Below are 20140 nucleotides of genomic sequence, written 5' to 3' on the forward strand. Positions count from 1 at the left end.
CCGTATTTACAAATAGTTCTTAAAGTAATCAATATTATTTACAATTCAAAAAACAGTGTATCACCATAACACGAACACTACGCAATCATTTCGTTTCAAATGAAAATGTTCCTAAAATTCGTAAATGAAAACATTACATACAACGTTGAGAGGTAGTTACAAGGCGAGCATCGAAAAGTATAAAAAATTTTAATTTTTTTACTGCATTCAATACCGCATAACGTAACATGGTTACTCACATTTACAGTTTTAAGAATAAAATAAGTTTTAGCTCGTAAAACTCTATACCAAAACGCTATAAGCTTGTTTTTGATTCTAGGTCATTTATCTGAAAACTTATTGAAAGTACCGATTTTTCACAGTACATAACTGATGGATAAGTTATTTTTTGTAGAGTACGTCCATCATAACTTGTATGATAGAGATTCAAGGGACTTAATTTCTTAATTTGCTTTTAAAACAGAAACACAAAAAAAGTTTCATTGCAACAAATTCCAGAGACTAATTGTTACGTAAGTACTTATGAATACTTATTATTTATTCCACAAAAACATCAACAGAATTTGGTGTAATCTGTAGAGTCAAGTTTTTCCTTTTAATGACAATTCCACGCAATATATATTTATTTATAAATAGTCTTACTACGAGATCGCTTTTTTTGTTACAAGAAATGAACATCTTCTTTACACAATAATAATAACGATAAAGATTATAGTAATAATAATAATAATAATAATAATAATAATAATAATAATAATAATAATAATAATAATAATAATAATTATAATAATTATAATAATAGTAATAATAATATCGCAGAAAACTTCTCGACGCACCTTCCAAAAACGAACAGACCTTCACAAATGCCCTCGAGATACTTTAACAAATATATTATAGATAACTTGGAATAAAAATTTTCAATTTTTCGTCGTAATAATCTAGTGATGCGCGACGTAATTGTGCATCGGTGCGTGACAGTTTCGCGGGAAGCCTTGATGGTGATGGTGGTGCTGCGGCTGTTGCTGCGGCTGATGATGTTGATGATGCAACTGTTGCTGCTGCTGCAGCTGATGTTGATGCTGATTCTGCTGCTGAGACGACTCCTCGTCCTCGGGACTGCAGAGCATGCCCACGAGGGTGTAATCCACGTAAGGCGCGAAGTCGACCGTGGTTTGGCCGTCACCGGTATAGCTCGTCATGTTATTGTTGACGTTGACCTGATGGTGTTGCTGCTGCTGTTGCTGTTGAAGTCGTGCTGCAGCATCGTCGCAGCTGTAGTGGCATCGATCGTTGCCCGTATTGCTCTGATAGTAGTAAGCCGACTCTGCCGGACTCGCTTGCGATTGGATAGTGAGGAGCGACGTCGTAGTCGTTGGCGTCTGTTGAATACCGTAAGTCAATCTTTCTTGCAATATACGATACTGTCTCTGCTGCTGAATCGGCGATTGATCGGGGGATTGACTCGTCGGCGAGGTGCCGTAACTCTTGACCATTTGCTGTTGATAATCGTCGTATGCGGAATAAGCGGCCACCTCGGCTACCGGCGAATGACTAGAAACCAGCTGAGTTTTCGATTTTGGCTCATAAATTGCCGCCGCCCCGCTACTCGGATAATTTTCTTGTTGCTGCGCTCGATTGTTCCAAAAGCTCGCGTTGGCCGACGGCGTCGCGTAAGCCGCAGCAGCACCGAATGTCTGTGACTTGCTGTCGTTGTTGTCGTGCTGCTGCTGGTTGACGCTCACTTGGCTGCTGCTCGAGTCCTCGCTTAGCAGCTGATTCCACGTCTGAGCGACGAACTCGGGCGCCTCGTACTTGATGGTGCCGCTGCCGAGGTCGAGCAACGTCGGTGGTGTCGTCCTGGCGGTCGTTGGATTGCCGACGCTGCCGTGGTTGCTGTTGCCGCTGTTGTTGGCCGCCACCACCATGCCGAAGTCGGCTCTGATCGGCTGATCCAGCTGGAATATTTCCTCGGGCGCGAACAGATCGTCGTTGTAACCGGAGGTGGCGTAGCCGGTGGCCGTCAGGTAGCCCGAGGACGATTCCTGGCCGTTGGCGTTGAGCGCGATATTGTTGTTGTTATTGTTATTATTATTGTTGCTATTACTATTGTTATTGTTATTATTGTGAGTGTAGCCCAAGGAAGAGTGCTCTATCGTCGATGCCTCCTGATTGGGCCAGTAATTCGGAGCCTCGTTGGCGGGTAACTGCGCGATCTGCGACAGCTGATAGTGAGCCTGGTGGCCCGGGTGATTTGGCGCCTGCTGATGTTCCGCCGGCTGTCCGTAATGCAAGTCGGAATGATGATTGTAGTGCTGAGGAACTTGATACGAGGAAAAGCTCAAGCGACGATTGCCTGCGGTATTGCCAGCGCCGCAGACGCACTCGAACGGCGAGCACGAGCAGGAGAAGGAGGAATTCTCGTTGACGCCGAGATTGGTCACCTGCGTTTGGTGAATCTCCAACATCTCCGAGCTGCGTCGTTTCGTGCCCCTCAGTCTCTCGATCTATAAGATCAATTATCATGTAATCGAAGTCGTTCGATACAGCTGTAAAGAAAAGTGCGCAACGAACCTTGTCTGTGGTAGCGGCCTCGATGTCGAGGTTCGAGGCGATGCTACGCACCCGCCTGCCCGTGCTGACGCTCCGTCGGGCCTCCGAGGTGGACTTGGCCTCGGGCCGCGGATGATCGTGCACGCCCTTGGCCTGGAAGAAGACCACGTGGTCCGCCGAGTGGCGCCAGAAGTGCGTCACCGGGTAGCCGCAGTGGCCCCGGCAGGCGTGTATCTGCAGCCTGCCCATGCACTGGCGATTCGGGCAGGGCTTGCCCTGCTGCTTCTTGCGCGCCTTGTCGCAGATGGCCGGCCTCATGTGGACCTTGCCGCCGCCCGGCAGGGTGCACTTGAGCGAGCAGACGAGCACGCCAAGGCACGACTTTTTGAGAATGGCGACGTTGTGATTGTTGGTGTTGCGCATGGCCCAGCCCGAGGCGTGACGCTTGGCCTCCTCGCAGCTCGGCGCGTACACCTTGCGCACGTGGCCGTCCGTCCAGTCGCACCACTCGTCGAACTCCCGTATCTGCGAAACCATCTGTGTGAATAGGAATTTTTCATCATCACCCGGGCTCTCTCGTGCGCTTCGCTTCTTTTTCTCAGTTAGATTGCGGTCGATATGATGGTAAGCTTACCAGAGGTATGTTTGCGTCGTTGATGTCCCACTCCTGGTGAGGGTACTGCTGCTGATTGCCTGCCACGGTCGCTGACATCGTCGGCGACCCAACTCGACTCCTGCGATGCAACACAAACAAAGCACGTGTGAAAAATAAAGCAAATTTTTCAAGCAACGTTTCTTACTTTTACGCATGCCTCGTTATTCATTTTTCCACGCGACATAAAAAGGAGTCCGTATATGCAATACATAATATTGGAGTGCACATCAATAAAAATAATAATATAATTTACGAGATGCACGAAAATACAAATATCTGCGGCCGAAACAATGCGCAGCCACGCGTGTGCGCGATGGAGTTGAATTATCATCGACAAAACGGGCGATTGTGATGCATACTCGGAAAGTCAAACCCGCTCGAGATTGAAACCGAGGGAAGCCAAGAAGAAAAAGAAGAAGCTGCGGACGAAGCGAGGATACGCGTTGTTATACGCCTACAAACGTATGCATAAACGTGTGTGTATGAGCAGTGCGCTCGGCGCGAAATTATTATTCAAAATTTAATTGACACGGCGGTGGGCGACTCGTACTACGTAGCGTGCGTGTGTATACTACGCGCAGTACTGCAGCCAGCGCAGCGAAGCGAGCAAATGATTAATAAGTCCGCTTTATTTCGTACGCGCGCCCTATACAGTGTGTGTGTGTGTGTGTGCAGCGATGTGTATACGTAGTTAGACGATTCCGCGCGCTCGTTTTGCGGTGAAAAATTGCCTCGCAGTCCCGCAATGCAAATAGTTTCTTCTCGCTCGAGTCTTGCGCGCGCTTCCTTCTGTGTTTTAGATGAAAATTTGAAGGATCGTGAGACAAAAGTATGAATTCTGCGCATTTGTGTACGCAGACCTACGGTGTTTCACTCGAGCATCCGCACCGAGAAGCAGAGCTCGGAGCAAGGAAAAAGAAAGAAGAAAGAAAGAGAGAAGAGAGAGAAAGAAATAATCGTTGGCATTCGAAACGCGTGATAAAACAAGCCATATGAGCACGCGATCACCGCGAACGATCTCCATATGAGGTGTAAATTTGCGATAAATCAGTTTGCCTCGTATGTGTATGCGTGTGTACTGTGTAAGTGTGCGCCCTATACTGCATTGTGCAGTGTCCCAAGCTCTCTTTTGCGCGACTCTCTCTCTCCTCGGCGCGATGATTATGTTATTTATATTCATCGATCGGCGCACGATAAAAGCTGAAATTAATATCGCGTCGGGTAATTTACACACGTGTACTTACGCGGTGTACGTACACACTATGATTTGGAAAAATAATTTCTCTCTTTCTCTCTCCCCCCTGTTGGTAGTATACGCGAGTCTCTATATGGGACTCGCGCGAGTAGGTACTATATATAGCTCGTCCAATGCACTTCTCTCTCTAGGTGATATCTAATTTAGGTACGATTGCGCAAGTGAATATGTGTGAGAGAATACGTGTGTATATAAGCTCGCGCAGCACCTCGTCGAGCGAGGCAGCTGTGATGTGTGCTGCATAAAGCCGTACGTCTTACTCCCCGCGAACGCGAGCCGATCGCGATAAAATCCCAATTTATGGCTTTCTCGTTCTCTCTTTCGCTGCCTCTCTCGCTCGCTCTCTCGCTCTTGGGGCACACATAACGAACGCAAACATTACAATACTTATGGCTCGTCGTGGGTGGCCAAAGCGCGATGATGCGCGCACGGCCCGCTACGATTACCAAAGTCCAAAAATTGCAATGCGCGCGCGCCTCTATTTCTCGTATCGATTTTTCGGGAAGATTCTACGTGATGTTGTATACACACGCTCGAAAAAGCAACCCGCTGGATTTTCCGAATGTAAATATCAAATACGAGCCGAGCTGGAACAAGACCTTACCGTGGAATATGCGCGCGCGAATGACTTTATCACCGATCCGTGCAATCATTCACACTGAGTGGCGCGCGCCGTATATACCTGCCGCGCGCGTACGTTTTTATTCGCGCCGCTGCTCGCGCTCTTATCTTTCGCTTCTTCTTGTTTTTTTTTCATACCTTTTTTCTTTTTAACCTTTCCAAGCGCGAGTACGTCGCGAGCAATTTAATTTTTGCCAACGACCTTACTCGTTTGTGTATTCGTGGCGACGATTGCCTTCGAATATTGATGCTATTTTTATTTTTTACTTTTTGTCTCGATCTAATAACGTAAAAAAACATTTGTCCTTTTACGTCGATCATTCACGCTTTCCTCCGCGGCCTCTCTCGACTTCTACACGTCTTCATATACGTGCGCGCGACCGATTAAAAGGTGCAACAATAATTCAAGGCGTGTGCGCGCGGGCCGAGGCAAAAGTGTCAAGTAAGCTCGGGCTCTCTCGAAGGATTATTCGCCGCCGCTCGAGCTTCTTCTAATTCTGCCTTATCTTTCGGACGTTTAACTCTCTTTTTGCCGGCTCTTTTCGCGTGGAAGCGCGCGTGAGAGAAAGAGAGTCGCTCCGAAGGCGCTTTATCTCGAACTTAATATCTCGGACCAGCTCCCTTTTGCCGGGGATAAAAGCGAGAAAGGCTCGTTACTTATATATACGGACACGGATACTAATGCTCGATCGAGTCGACTCTCGTTAGCGCTTTCACACACGTACACATACACACCAGCCCAAGTGTTTCAAGTACAATGAGAAAATCTTATCGCCATGTGAAAATCCCTTTTGACTAAGTAATCGCCTTCGGTTGAGGTATAGTTATATATTTCTAGAATTGATCCAAAAAATTGATCCGATTGTAAATTAAACTCGATGTATCTTATTAGTGGGTTGCATGTCGCGAGCTCGTAAAAATACTCAAGGGTCAATGATCACGTTAAAAAAGACGGAAAGTACATAAACGGTTGCCGTTTAATATTATGCACCGATATCCCAAAAAAAGCAAAATACTAAGAGTCACGCGCATCAACACACCAGCAGCAGCGACGACGACGACTCACAGGTCTCTCTCTCTCTCTCTCTCTCTCGTTTATCGCACGTACCGATCGTAAATGTTTAAGAAAGGACAAACGCGCATATAACAGCTCACGAGTTCGCATTAATTATATGCGAGACTCTCCCGATTCTACAAGCGATAGTTATCTCTCTGTCCTTTATGTATGCACATATTATACGCGCAGTGCGCAGGAGAGTGTCGAGAGATGGCTAATCTCTGCGGACATAATCCTACGCACCTCTCAATCATCATCGTCCATTACGTATAGTTATGACAGTGTATTTTCTTCTCGCGATTCTTCGGCTCGATTTTGATGCGATGTCTTTTTATTTACCAGCTTGAATTGTATACGTCAGCCACGCTCACTGTGTGCGTACATTATAGTCTTGTCGCGTTAGACAAAGCAGTCGAGCAGCGATGATAATGTGTGATATAGTAATGGCCTAGAGAGAGTTATAGTGCGGCCGCGGAAAATCCATAGAGCGCCAATGAGCGAGTCTGAACGCCCCCGCAAAAGCACCGAGCCAATGGCACGGCTAGAACGTGTGCCATAGCAGCTACCGTGCTTTACGCCCACTCGGGCTGATTAGAGAGAAAGAGCTGTTGCGCAGCGCTCGTGTGTTCGCTCGAACTTAGGCCTTTATTATAAGTATCTATTTTGTGTAGGTATTAAAAATTCGTTTGTACGAATAAACCGATTGATTTTCTAATTTCATTTTATGAGGGGGTCGTAAGTGAATTTTTTTAAGCAGTCAAGTTGTCTAAATTCATTTCGCAGGTTTGTAATTTTTTCAATAAAAAAATCGAAATTTTCAATGCGATGAACTTTACGGACAGTATAAACGGAGCATAGAATTACGATGACTTTTTGGATTGAGTACTTTTCATTTATTTATTATTTTTTTTTTTTTTTTTATTTATTTTTAATTATGAACATCAACCAGTTATGTTGATTTTTTAAAATAATCACGACAGAAATCACTCAGAGTTCTCAGTGAAAAAAAAACAATAAAAAAGCATTAGTGGAATTTTGGTACAGTGTTGAAAAATAAACAGTAGGAATGTAACATTGAAATATAATTATTCAGGTATATCAATTTGAAAATAACATTATAGTTAGCACTAACGGTAAGTATTACATTTCATGTTTGTACATACAAATTCTAAATTGAATAGTATTCCAAAAATTATTTTTTTGAGAATGTGATTGAAAATCATAGTTCTGTAGTCTATAGCCTTAATATAAAATGAATAACTATATTTGAGGTAAATTATTATTCATTCATAATGCGAAATACAACTACGGTTTTTTTTAATTCAAATTTTTTTGTTCGTGCTTATAAAACATTTATTTTTTCTTTTAAACTAATTTTCAATGACGTTAACTTATTCAAACAAGTAAATAAAAGTTCTACTGTTAATAGCTTGCTTATTTATGAAAATAGATGAAGGTAGTACAACTTTCAAATAAAGCCACAGACTATCGAAATCTTTGGATTCGCTTTGATCTTGTTTTTTTTGGTAAATTTTGAGGTTTAATGACATTTTATAATAAGCGTTAACGATTGTTTGTTTTAATTGAACTTTTAAGTGTCGATTCGAAATGCACGCCAATATTATGTTTATTAATCAGAAATAAATGAATCTCAAAAATTTAAAAAAAATAATAATAAAACACCTGAAGCATCCCTATACAATCGATAAAAAATGTAATGCTACAAATTAATAAAACTGATAATAAAATACATAATACTTACAACACAACCATAGTATGGTGATCCTTGTTGAAAATTTATCGAGATCTTCAATCGATGTCAAATGTTAAAAAACAACCGAACTTATTTTATCCTTCGACTCTTTAGCACGAATCTTGGACGATATCGGTGTATACTTGAATAATCACATTGAAAATACAACAATCACTAGTCTAACAAGCACTGTGCAACGTTCCGCGTACTATGTTTATACCTCATACGAGCGAATAATACACTGGTAACGATCGCAATGCCCCCGAAGGAACCTCGTCCTTCGTCCCGATGCATCCACGAAGAGCCGACACTTCGAACTAAACTCTGGGACCTAGCAAAACGAAGCTCAAACGCTAGTACCCCCGCTTCGCCTCGTTCTATCTCTCTCTCTCTCTTTCTCTACCGTATGTTTCGCGTATATACTTTTCCTCGTCCTTGTTGGGCGCAACGCACTGCACGATATAAGTATACATGTGTGAAGCGCCGCCCATTAAATGGCGGGGGCGTGGTTTGCCTCAGCCAATTGCGGAGTTGGCGTCGTAATGAGGCACTCGCGGCATCTATACAGATAGGAAGTGCTAATCCCTATTTTCAATCGTTACACTATTTTTCGCTCTTTAATAGTAAATTTTCAAGTTGCGCAAACTTAAGGCATCGTTGATACAAAAATTTGTACACTAACGTATAGTTATTTTGAAACATATCAATAATGAGCAGCTTATTATTATCAAAAACAACGGTAATAAAAAAATTGCTTGAATAATTATTGGGACTTACTTATACTTATATGTAATTATTTTTACTTTGCCACTTGCAGGCATACAGATGAAGGAAGTCGTGATCTGGTGATAAAAATTGAAAGTGCTATTATCCTATATAAAGTATTTGTTAAATGATACACTTTTTTTAATAATTGAATAGACACCTTCAGATTATTTAAAAGGCAATCGATATTCGTAACGTAATTTTAACAGAAAAATCACCAAAATCAAGTCAACTTATGGTAATATTTTCTAAGACGTTTAAAATGCTTCTTTTCTAGTTATTAGACCTTTATTAATGTTTAACATTTCTACGAAGACGTGCATTGAATAATTTCGTTCAACAAACGAAAAACTCAAATCAAAGCAAAATAAACTTAGAAGGCGAGCGTATACAAAATCGCTTGCGAGCTTTTAATCTGTTTGCGCGCCAGTAGAAATTTGCTCGCAACGTCGTGAGGCACTGCTGCGAGTCGAGCTTCACGTGTGCGCGCACGGCACAGCTCGTCGAGTACACACATTAGAGGTACAAGCACACGAATATATGTATATAATACAGTATATATACACATTTTATGCGATGTGTAATCTACCCGCATACATCGGTGGCAGTGGTGCGATGTATACGTGCATTACACACACACACACACACACAGGCACACACAAGCGCAGCAGTGCACAGACATAGACTAAATACGTTTACAAGACGTCAGCCCTTTTCTGCGACAATGACAACGATCGAACACTCAAAAGTGCATACATGTGCAAGTAATTATCACCATATCTGAAAAAAATGACGAGTGGCTCCGCATAGATATATCCTTTTAAAATTTGATAGTAATGATGAAGGTATAAATAAAGTCAATTTGAGAAAAAATTTTTTTCGAATGATTGTAAAATTATTGACATCAAAATATCAAGTTCAAAGTCGTATTAGTTTTTTAAAGATAACATCATAATATTTAAAAAAATCCAAGCTAGTTAACAATTTAATTGAAAAATTTAGCCAAATAAATTAATAAAACAATGAAAAATAATTTAATTATTGCTTGGCTTACACTTTTCAGCCTAACGAAAGAGTTACAGTAGAATACGACATGGTATTCATAACTTGAACGTAATATGTCTTTTCATATAAATTAGACGTTTTTACGGTTTATTTTCTAAAAGATTAAAATGAAATAAAATTATCTTAACTTTTTACAAGGAAAAATATATTCACTGCTGTTCGTCATCTCTAAGATGTCAGTCAGCCTCGTAACCAACCTAAATATTAACTAGTGTCTAAGTCACAAACAGATGTCGCATCCTAAACCCGTGGATTGATTAGTAAAGTTACTTGCTCAAATATGATGGCAACTGTACCTTTTATGAAAGTGGTTTTCTCCGCCTGTCAGTTTTGATTGCACTTGCTGAATTTTTAAAAAAAAAGTAAAGTAAAAAGCAAGTTCCAGCGTTACTTTTCCATCATTGTAATCATTATTTTACTTAGCTGTGGTAGCCAATATACATCTGCTTGAATTTTTTTTATTTACCAATGTAGTTGTCGTAAAATAGATCGAGATAACTACCGAGCGTATGTGTACCAAAAGAACGCGCCTAGAAATCGTATTATCGTCCAAACGGAAATCGCAATTAGTCTCGATTTTCGACTGCCGAATGGTGTATAAGCCATAAGTAACGCCGAGGGGAGACCTCGTATACGCGCACAGCTCTCCGCGCGTTACAAGTGTGCGCTTACAACGTCGATTTAACCCCGGTCCAACGATATGTACTCTCTCGGCAGTATATATATATGATATGTAGTGCGTTGTCGAAGCTCGGAACTATTATTTGCTCCGATCCGCTGATTAGACTAATCCTTTTACGTTGCTATATACACAAAGTAGGCACTCGTACGGCCGTGACGATCAGCAGCTCTGCCGTGGCTGCCGCTTCTTCTTCTTCTGCTGCTTCTTCCTTATAGCCGACGCTCGTTAATTTATGGTCAAACTTATGGGTGAGATCACACACATGCGGGGGGATTTATACTTCGATACGGTGTATACCGATATATATACATAACGTATATACCGCACGTTGACGAGATTATCGTACATCGAGTACATTTTTGCGCACAAATATAAGAGGAGATGACACGAGTCGTGATCGCACACTCTGAGTAACTTCCGACCTTTATTGCGCGAACGTCTGCGCCAGGAAGTCTCAATTTCGATTATTTATACATCGAATTAAAGCGACGACATTTTATAAAGCACCTGTGTCTTTCAGGAAAATTAAAAAAAAACCTAATGGACAAACCCGATCGCGCGATTAGCCAATGTAATTTAGTCGATCGACGCGCTATATTTATCCGTGTAAGCTCGAAAGCACATGGCGCAAAGCTGATACACGGTGTAAGTGCAGTCTCTCGAAGCTTTTGCCCCGTGTCAGCTAACGGAAAATCGCTTATTCGCAAAGACTTTGTCGTGCGGCTATATATTATATACCCAACCATGGGTCTGAATTCCCGACCTTACTCTTTCTCTTTCTCTTTCTCTCTCTATATTTGAACAGAGAGTTCGAAAGTTTTGGGCAATCAGCTACAGAGCTCTTTCTCTCTCTAGCTGTGTCGAGCAGTGGCTGTCGGAATCGTCATCGCCTACTACACACACACGTACACACACACACACACACACACACACACATACTTAGCGTTGACTGCGTCTGTCTGTGTTTGCCTCTTTACTGCTGCTGTTACTGCTGCGAGCGGATCAAAGGGATATATAATGGGGAGCTGCTACTGCTACTGCTGCTACTGCACTACCATCTCTCGGTAGAGCGAGCGATTTTGATTGTTAGCTCGACATTTTCTCTCTCTCTCTCGCTCCCTGATACTGACACTATCTCTCCTCTTTCATAGCAGCCATGCGGAAAACGCGCTTTTAAGCTTCGCTCGCTCGCTCGCGCATTCCACGATTCTATATCAGTCTTTTTTGAGAGCGATGCGGCGCACAAACGCACATACTCGCACACACTCGCTGAGCTCGAAGAATGATGAAGCTTTTGCCGAGTCGCGACAGCATTTATATGCCGTTTTATGAGATTCGACGTTGATTTTTTTTCTTTTCCTTTTACTGAAAAAAAGGTAGGATAAAAAATGTACGCGCTTTTCGAGATAAGTCGTCATGGAACACGCCTGCGAAAAATTTTATGGCTTTTGATTGGATTTTACGCGTGCTCAACCGTATTTATTTGCGTTTGCGCGCGTACAATAGAATCGTAACGAATATCGTTTTCCCGTGGCAAGTGTATCAACATCTTTTTTAACAGTCAAAGCGAATCGACGACAACGACTATGGTCCCGTCGCCGTTGCCTATAGTCGACTGTACAGTCTATCGCATCGTACAATAATATACCTAAGGGGGTTGTCTCGAAGTAGCCGCAATGCTAAATTGATTCAAATTGCCTATGAATACACATGGGTGGCATAACACATATACACACACACACACACACACAACACACACTGACGAGTAATAGAAGAATAGTGATAGAAGAGAGAGAAAAAAATCACGAGCAGTATTGCATACGGGAGCATTTAAAAGCGATTTTTTCCTCCTTCTCGAGAGTCCTACAATGACTTCATCGTTTTTTTCTCGCTCTCTTTCTAGCTCACCTGTAAGTGTGCAGACTCATTGTGTCTGCGTGTGCGCGCGCACGTATATATATATATAAGTTTTTTTTTACGATGAGTCTATTAGCCCGAGCCCGTATGACGCGCTCTGCTCCTTAGCCCTTTGACGTGGGAGACTTTTTTCGATAAGTGATTTATACCCATTTTTCCGAGGCCGAAATTTTCATTCGGCGCATAAAGCTCGTTCGCGCGTCATTACTCGGTGCTGATCTCTGCCAAACTCAAGAGAGAGAGAGAGAGAGAGAGAGAGAGAGAGAGAGAGAGAGAGAGAGAGAAAGAGAGAGAGATATCGTATTATATTATATCGTGCCCTATCCGCGCGCGGTACGTTATACATTATATGCGTAAGAGCGTGAGAAGAGTCTCATGTGGGCGTTCTTGTACACATTTATATACACGTACCGAAACGCTTTGATGAAGTAGACTAACATTTGCCTTGGTTTTTGCTATTATTACAATTGATATTTTTCCTGCGCGCCTCAAGGGCTGCATTGTCCATCGATAAAAGTGTCAATTTAGACGTTATATTCGACGTCTCGTATTTATTTCAACAAGCCTGCAAGTAAGTCGAAGTTATATTAAGCTCATGCTATAGGCTTGATAAAAAAATTAAATAGACAATATAGATGATCTAGACGAATAAAGCATGGTATGAAAGCAAAGCTTTTTATCTTTTCTTTATCTTTTCCTGGATCAGGCCGACTCTTCACCACCGCGACGGATCTCTGTGCACATTACGTTACTTCCAATATCGTCGCCCCAGCGCAGGAAGGTATCTATTTCCAAGCTGTAGCAAGAAGGATACTTACTCGCGCGCAGAGGCAAAAAGGTATCTAACTCGAGCGCAGCGGCAAAAAGGTATCTAATTCGAGCGAGAAGCAAAAAAGTAGCTTATTCAAACGAAGTGGCAAGAAAGTTTTGACGCGCTGAATTTAGGTTGGCAACGGAGCCGTAAATGATAAAATTTTGTTTTGTATTAGAGCAAAAAAGAGGAAAAACATTTGAGCTAGTGTAATGAGTTTCATCTATTTGAAATGCGAGCAAACAAATCAATCTCGCCGCGATTTCGACTCAATATGCCTCTTATGGAGAACTTTCTATGTTCTGAGAGGAGTAGAAGTTATCGGCTTTACATATAGCTTTGAATTAAACGTTGAATGTTGAATGTTGAAACAAAATTTTATCATTTACGGCTCCGTTGCCAACCTAAATTCGGCGCGTCAAAACTTTCTTGCCACTTCGTTTGAATAAGCTACTTTTTTGCTTCTCGCTCGAATTAGATACCTTTTTGCCGCTGCGCTCGAGTTAGATACCTTTTTGCCTCTGCGCGCGAGTAAGTATCCTTCTTGCTACAGCTTGGAAATAGATACCTTCCTGCGCTGGGGCGACGATATTTACGGTAGCCAAACGAGCTTTAGACTTGTTTCAATCGGCATGTCCAATATCGTATTATTTCGTTAAACACGATTCAAAATTTTCTTATTTAAAATCGAAATTATAAGGACTATCGAAATTATTTTTAACGACTTAAAAAGAAAGCTCCACATTTTTCACTTTGAACGTGTTTTGTTCTTTACCTGATATACATAAATGTACAGATTCGTGAAAAAGAATTGATTTTGCGATAATATGTTGTACATCCTAGTTGGAAGATTTTATACACATCACCGACGTTCCACACCAAGCTTCACAAAAGGTACAAATAATCAATTTTCATTAATTCATATTTGTAAAAATCTAATTTTTTTTCATATCCGATTTCGAGTAATTTGATACGACTCACGACTCGAAAGGTTTTGGGCTGGCAATTGCGGTTGTTTTGTCTGAGACCGTTAAGGGGTGTACGGTCGGATTATCAAATGCTTGTATGTACCTATTTACCTTGTCCGCTCGCTTCACTTAGATAAGTCATGGGTGAATCGGATAATCCACTTACGCGTGACCGACACCGTTCGATATATAATTGCGAGGTTGAGAAAAAAGGCGGTATAGCTTCATCGGAGGCCGGACAAATCTGTCCCCGTATGTGCATACAAGTAATAAACGTACTACTACGGCAGAACACAAGAATCGTCGCGGTATCGAGTATCGATCGAGAAATTAATGCGAATATAACGGACGCGTGGTGGAGAACATAATATATAAATGGCAAAACAATGCGTAAATTTTGCGGTATCGACGCATCAGCCCTGGAGGTGGTAGAGGTGATGGTGGCGGGTGAGCCGTAGCACAGAATAACAGAGAAGAATATCTCAATGCGCTCATCAGACGTCAGTTCTACGTGCGTACACGAGCGCGTCGACGAGTGCAACGAGAGCAACGAGCTTCAATACGCCGTATACGGGTGCACAGCAGCAGCACAAATGAGTATGTATACACACGTTCATCATTTCGACACACAATATCCTTCACTTAATAATAGTCTCGAGTTACTCTCACTGGTTTTGCGCTCGCATATAAGATCGCGATGATGACGATGCGTGCGATGCAACGTATTACCGCACATGTAAACACGCGGACGAGAGAGAGAGAGAGAGAGAGACTGAAAAAGAGAGAGATCGATGTCGATGCAGCATATGCTCGACGCGGGGGATGTTACTTCGATCTTCGATGCTTTTTTTGCTGTCTCGCGTACACATGTACCCACGCATTATCCAACTAAAATGAGCCTCTAAATGTTCGGGGGTGGCGAAAATCCTAGCAGCAGCAGCAACCCCCTTCGGATATATTCTTACGGGGGGCTGCGTTAACATCGTAAGGCCGTGCAGCTACGAATGCTTCCGGACACGCGGCTCTCTTTATTTTCTATCTCTTTTATTTTTCTATCCTGTAGATGGGAATTATTTACTCGCAGTTTACACGCTGTGTGCATAATACATTTGCATAATGCATGCCGGATGAGCCGGACCTTAAATCGATTTATAAAACGATTTATATTGTCGTACGTATTATAATCATGCGATTGTTTGATTTGATTAATATACGCTCAAAACATTGCCAAGTTCAACAGTAGCTCGACTTATCGGATCGGATCAATTCTTACATCATATATATGAAATTCTTATTTTCTAATCTCATCTATGGTATAGGCGGCGTTTATGTGGCCTAGCAGACAAGATCAATATTTTTTCCAACAACCCTTTGACTTTGACCCCAAGCTGCACCCAAACTACCCTATACGTAAATGTTGCTTCCAACACTTATCCCGATCTCTTCGCTTATATATACAAGCTCGCACTTCTTTTATTTTTGCGTGCCTTCTCGTCTAGCTCGAGCAGAAAATATTATTCCGCGCCTATATTATATAGGCACGTCGCGTTTCACTCCGCGCGCGCACTCCGGATGGATTTTCAGTTTTGTCGCGACGTTATATATGCCGCACACACGTGCTTGACAGGTGTGATGTTATACACATCTATACAGGCAGGCAGGCAGACACACACGCACACACGGACACGCGTACAGGAGGCACGCGCCCGGCATTGTATGCTAATGTTCGAGGCTCGTCTATGTTCCGTATATATGCTTATAATGCGTTTAGGGAATGAAAGGCAGATGTTTGCGCGAGGGCATAGGGCAGGTATGCGTATGCGATGAAGAGCCCCATGCGCGTATACAAGCAAAGGCTGCTGCTGCGTATGTGTATAGGATTCACGGGGTGTCTTGTGTACCTATTTATGACGTTGTTGCGGCTTCGACTTTCGCCGCATCGAGTCTGCCACGCGACCTCGTGTCTAATTTTTTCGAACCAAACAAGTCTCTCGGCCTTATACATTTGTTTTTAATTCGATGCAATTCTGTTTTTGCGTAATCTTATAGAATCGAAAAATCGCGCCGAATTTCGATTGCGTGCAATCAAAGCAAATCAAATCGAGACGCCCTTGACTATATAAAGTCATGCGCACTCGTAAAATGAGACTCCTACTCTGTCTGCCAATCACACGGACATTATACGAATCTCGGATCGCCATACGCACAATCCTTTCACGCAGCGAATTATTCGCTCGTACATAACGTATATAAGCATATTGTAACGTGAATGCATAGAATAACTATACGCACATGCACATACGTACGCCTTGTGCGAGCACAATATCCATGCACGAAGGATCGCCGGGAGTGTACGAGAGAAACAGCTGATGATATGGACCGCAAATGTATATCCTAGACATGTACTTCCATTGTTGACCGCGCACAGAAGCTACGTATACATTTGTGCGCGTGTGTAGGCGCGATACATTCACTTCAATCCTTTTGGGGTACATGAGTATGCTTATATCCTGACGGAATTTCAATTGTGGATAAATGCATATAATTCGCATATGTCAGTCGTTAAATTGGGCCTCTCGGTACCGAGGCGCAGGCTAAATCACCGATACGTCGACAGATCAACGCGTGGCGCACGTAACGAGTCGATTGATCGGTTTACCGCATACATACACAGTTGTGGATTATACCTAGACTTTGCAAGTCGGGGGTGAACTCATGAACAAGATTTGTGTTTTGTTGAAAATCCGATTGACAGATTTTGAATAGAGTATCGATGATCGACTCATTGGATTTACCTTGTTATAATCTTGTACGGTATTTTTAGATTCATCAATTGCCTTTGTACCCATCGAATTTATATCAATTTTTTTTAATGCTACCACCCTGCAAAAATGTTAAGAATTTTTTGGTTTCAATATAAGTTTGTATCCTTGTTAAACTTTTGGAACTTAGCCTTGACTTATAAAATTATATGTTTACTTTGTCACTTGCAGGTTTATCGATGAAATACTTGCCATCTAGAGATGAAGACTTGAAGCGGTATTGTTGTCTTGCTCAATTATACAACTTTATTAGTTGGCAGATACTTGAAGAAGGTGAGAAAATCTGACGTTGCGTCAATGAAAAGAATTTTTAACTTCTGACTTGTACCCTTCGCTCCAGTTGAAAATAATTTTTACTAATAGTGCTGATTTTGCAAATATCACCGATTGTTCTTCATTCAAAAATCTTGAGAAATGGCAAAAAAACGCGTGCGTAGCAACGAATAACAAATATGCTTTGTATTATACACTTATTTACTTTGCCACTTGCTGGTATCCAGATAAAGGTACTCGCCATCTATTGGTGGAAGCTAAAAGCGATATTATCGTATTCAATGTGGTTTAAAACTTATCTGAATCTTTTGAAACAGTAAAATTTTCATTTTAAGGTTATTTGAAATACACTTTATATTTTTAACGTAATTGTAAGAAGAAAATCAGGAAAAACAAACCGATAAACGGTGATATACAATTTCCAAACCTTCAAAATGGTCTTTTTTGCTCATTAAGACATTATTAATGTTGAGTATTTCTACCAGAGAACCAATTCATCAAATTTTATTTTCAAAAAATATAAAAAATAAATAAAATAAAAACCTCGAGTTTTTTTTATCTCTGTATAATCGTCATGCGGTGAAAAAAGCGTCTGCCTAGCTGTCAGGTTGGAGTTCAATTTAAACCGATTGCGTGCGTATATAAAGCCCAACAAAAGGGCAAAGTCGAGGCAAACTGATCGCTCATCTCACGGCTTATTGGATCGTCCAACTATGTACACCCACATGATATTGTACACAAAAACTGATTTTACTACATTCGAAAAATCTATTTCCCATGAAGTTTTTTCCTCTCTTTCATTCAGCCTATCTCGACTCGTACATCGACGATTGGATAACGATGTGGCAAAAGTAAGCAGTATCAGCACAGCTTCTGTACTAATTTTCGATCGCAAAGGCAAATCTTGTTGTACTAATTTTCTTGTATCGAAATCCGATACCAGTGGAAAAAAATTTGTATACATAAAGACCCCTTACCGCCGTATATAATAAGCTTTCAATCCCTACGTATCTGATGATTCAAGCGTTAATTGACGATTGATCAAACTTCGACCCTCGACTCGTTGTATCCAATGCCATGCGATAATCATCATCGCACCAATCAAATTGGTTATTAATTTTTCAGGGCCCAAATTTGCCTCTATTCCTAGACACATGCGTATTTAAATAAGAATATGCATTTTATGCAATATGGGGATTCATATTTGGCACGCGACACGTGTGCAGTGACGCGCATCGCTATGCTTTCTCTCTCTTGTTCACCAGGTGTGCTGGAGGGCGATGCATCGGCGCATATCGGCGATTCTTCCTGCCGCCCACCTACACGCGCATATCACACTTCCGAAGTAGCAGTCTCTGTTGGGCGCTTGGCGGACGATAGGGTTTGCGAAATTCCAATGTTACCGTTTGCCTTTGTTACTTTAATATTTCACGGAAACGAGCTTGAAAGGATAAGGAAAGAAGAAAAAGCTATCGCCCGCGCCGCTCGATTCTCAGCCCACTCGAGTCTCGGTCGCCCTGTATATGAATAAAGGACATTTAAATTTATTGTGAGCGGCAATTAAAGACCAAAATGGCTTTATTATTGTATGCATAACGAACGGAATGAGCAATCAAGTTATAATAGCAGTTATAATAGCTCCGAAATGTTTGTGTAATGCGCGATACTCACGTCTTATATACGCATATATGAGCCTGAAGTTCCCACATACAACAACGCATGCATTTATATTTTGGCTGTGATTTCATTCCCTCGAGTTTCGACAATTTTTCCGCTCGACGAGATTCGTGCTTACACGATAGTAGTCTCTCTCTCTCTTTTTCTTTTGCGCGAGTACCGACACTCGAAAAAACAATGCATGTGCAGTGCGTATACGTATTCCGAACGCCAACAAGAAGAAAATGAGCCCGTCTATTAATTACGAAAGCGAAAAGGACCAGTCTTTTCTCTCGCTCTCCTTATACGAACCAGGTATAGAGATGCAAATATCAAATACCTCGAGACACAATGAATGCAAAAAGTACTCCAACACGTACTCTACATGTGCCAAAGTCGTCGTCGTCGTCATTCCCCTGCCTATTATGTACATACGTGTGTGTGTGTGTGCGTGCGTACTTGTGTTGTGTTTACGCACACCACATCGTGACGAGTATACGTACGAGTGGCTCGGGCCCGACAACAAACACCCAAGCTGCGAATCATCGAATAAACCAATATTTAAGCGATTCCCATGGACGTGCACGTGTGTGCGTGTGTATGTGCATGTCTCCATGTACGTAGCACGGGCCTTCCTATACTCCTTGAAAGAGCCACTCTATAAGGAGCAGCAAGATGATGAGGGTTCGGGGGGGCCTCCTGTGGTGCTTTCGTATACACGTACACACACACACGTATGAGTATTCGTGCGCGGTGCGCACATACACGAAAACACGGACAGTGGCTGTGTATGCCCCATCGTCGATACACATAAATGATACGTACGTAAACATGCTGCTTCGCATTACATTATTTATTTTCCCTTTTTTTCGATATACTCGCAGTCGACTCGAAAATTAGCCCAGGGGATGTCGAAAGCATTATATATAGCAAAAATACATAGGCGTATTCACGTGTATATGGTTTGCGACCTTTATTTTTTCTTATTCTGCCGCGATTATTCGGGTCCGAGTTGTCTCTCTCTTTCGCATTGTGCAGCGATGACCATTGCCACAGCGAGGGCAGGACACTACTTTTGAAATAGCAATATAAATATCGACCGACCTCGTCGAAACGCATAAGTACAAATAGGTAAGAGCTCTATAACTACGATTAAATGATATTTATCGTCCTAGCTTGGACATACGCGATTTGGACGACATAAGTATTTATACCCCATGTATCGATTTGCTGCAGCATGGTATAAAATAATAAACGTCAAGGGCCACTGCATTGGGTTATTAATGTTCT

The 20140-nt window shown here is 42.0% G+C and overlaps 1 protein-coding gene across 1 annotated transcript; it reads right to left on the reverse strand.

Annotated features, from left to right (window-relative positions):
• Nucleotides 1-95: 95 nt before the first annotated feature.
• On the reverse strand, nt 96-7911 carry LOC106660035. The gene is made up of 6 exons (XM_023460385.1): nt 7901-7911; nt 3185-3284; nt 2572-3075; nt 2132-2504; nt 1051-2056; nt 96-111 (listed from the first exon to the last, which is right to left on the reverse strand). The coding sequence occupies exons 1-6, from the start codon at nt 7909-7911 to the stop codon at nt 96-98; spliced, it is 2010 nt and encodes a 669-aa protein (XP_023316153.1).
• Between the last annotated feature and the right edge of the window lie 12229 nt (nt 7912-20140).

The sequence above is a fragment of the Trichogramma pretiosum genome, unplaced genomic scaffold (genome assembly GCF_000599845.2).
Source record: "Trichogramma pretiosum strain Unisexual culture from Peru unplaced genomic scaffold, Tpre_2.0 scaffold29, whole genome shotgun sequence".
NCBI classification, from domain to species: Eukaryota; Metazoa; Arthropoda; class Insecta; order Hymenoptera; family Trichogrammatidae; genus Trichogramma; species Trichogramma pretiosum.

Coding starts and splice junctions, on each gene's coding strand:
- LOC106660035 (XM_023460385.1), bottom strand. Junction 3,076..3,184: donor ACGACGCAAACATACCTCTG/GTAAGCTTACCA, acceptor ATGGTTTCGCAG/ATACGGGAGTTCGACGAGTG. Junction 2,505..2,571: donor AGGCCGCTACCACAGACAAG/GTTCGTTGCGCA, acceptor TTGATCTTATAG/ATCGAGAGACTGAGGGGCAC.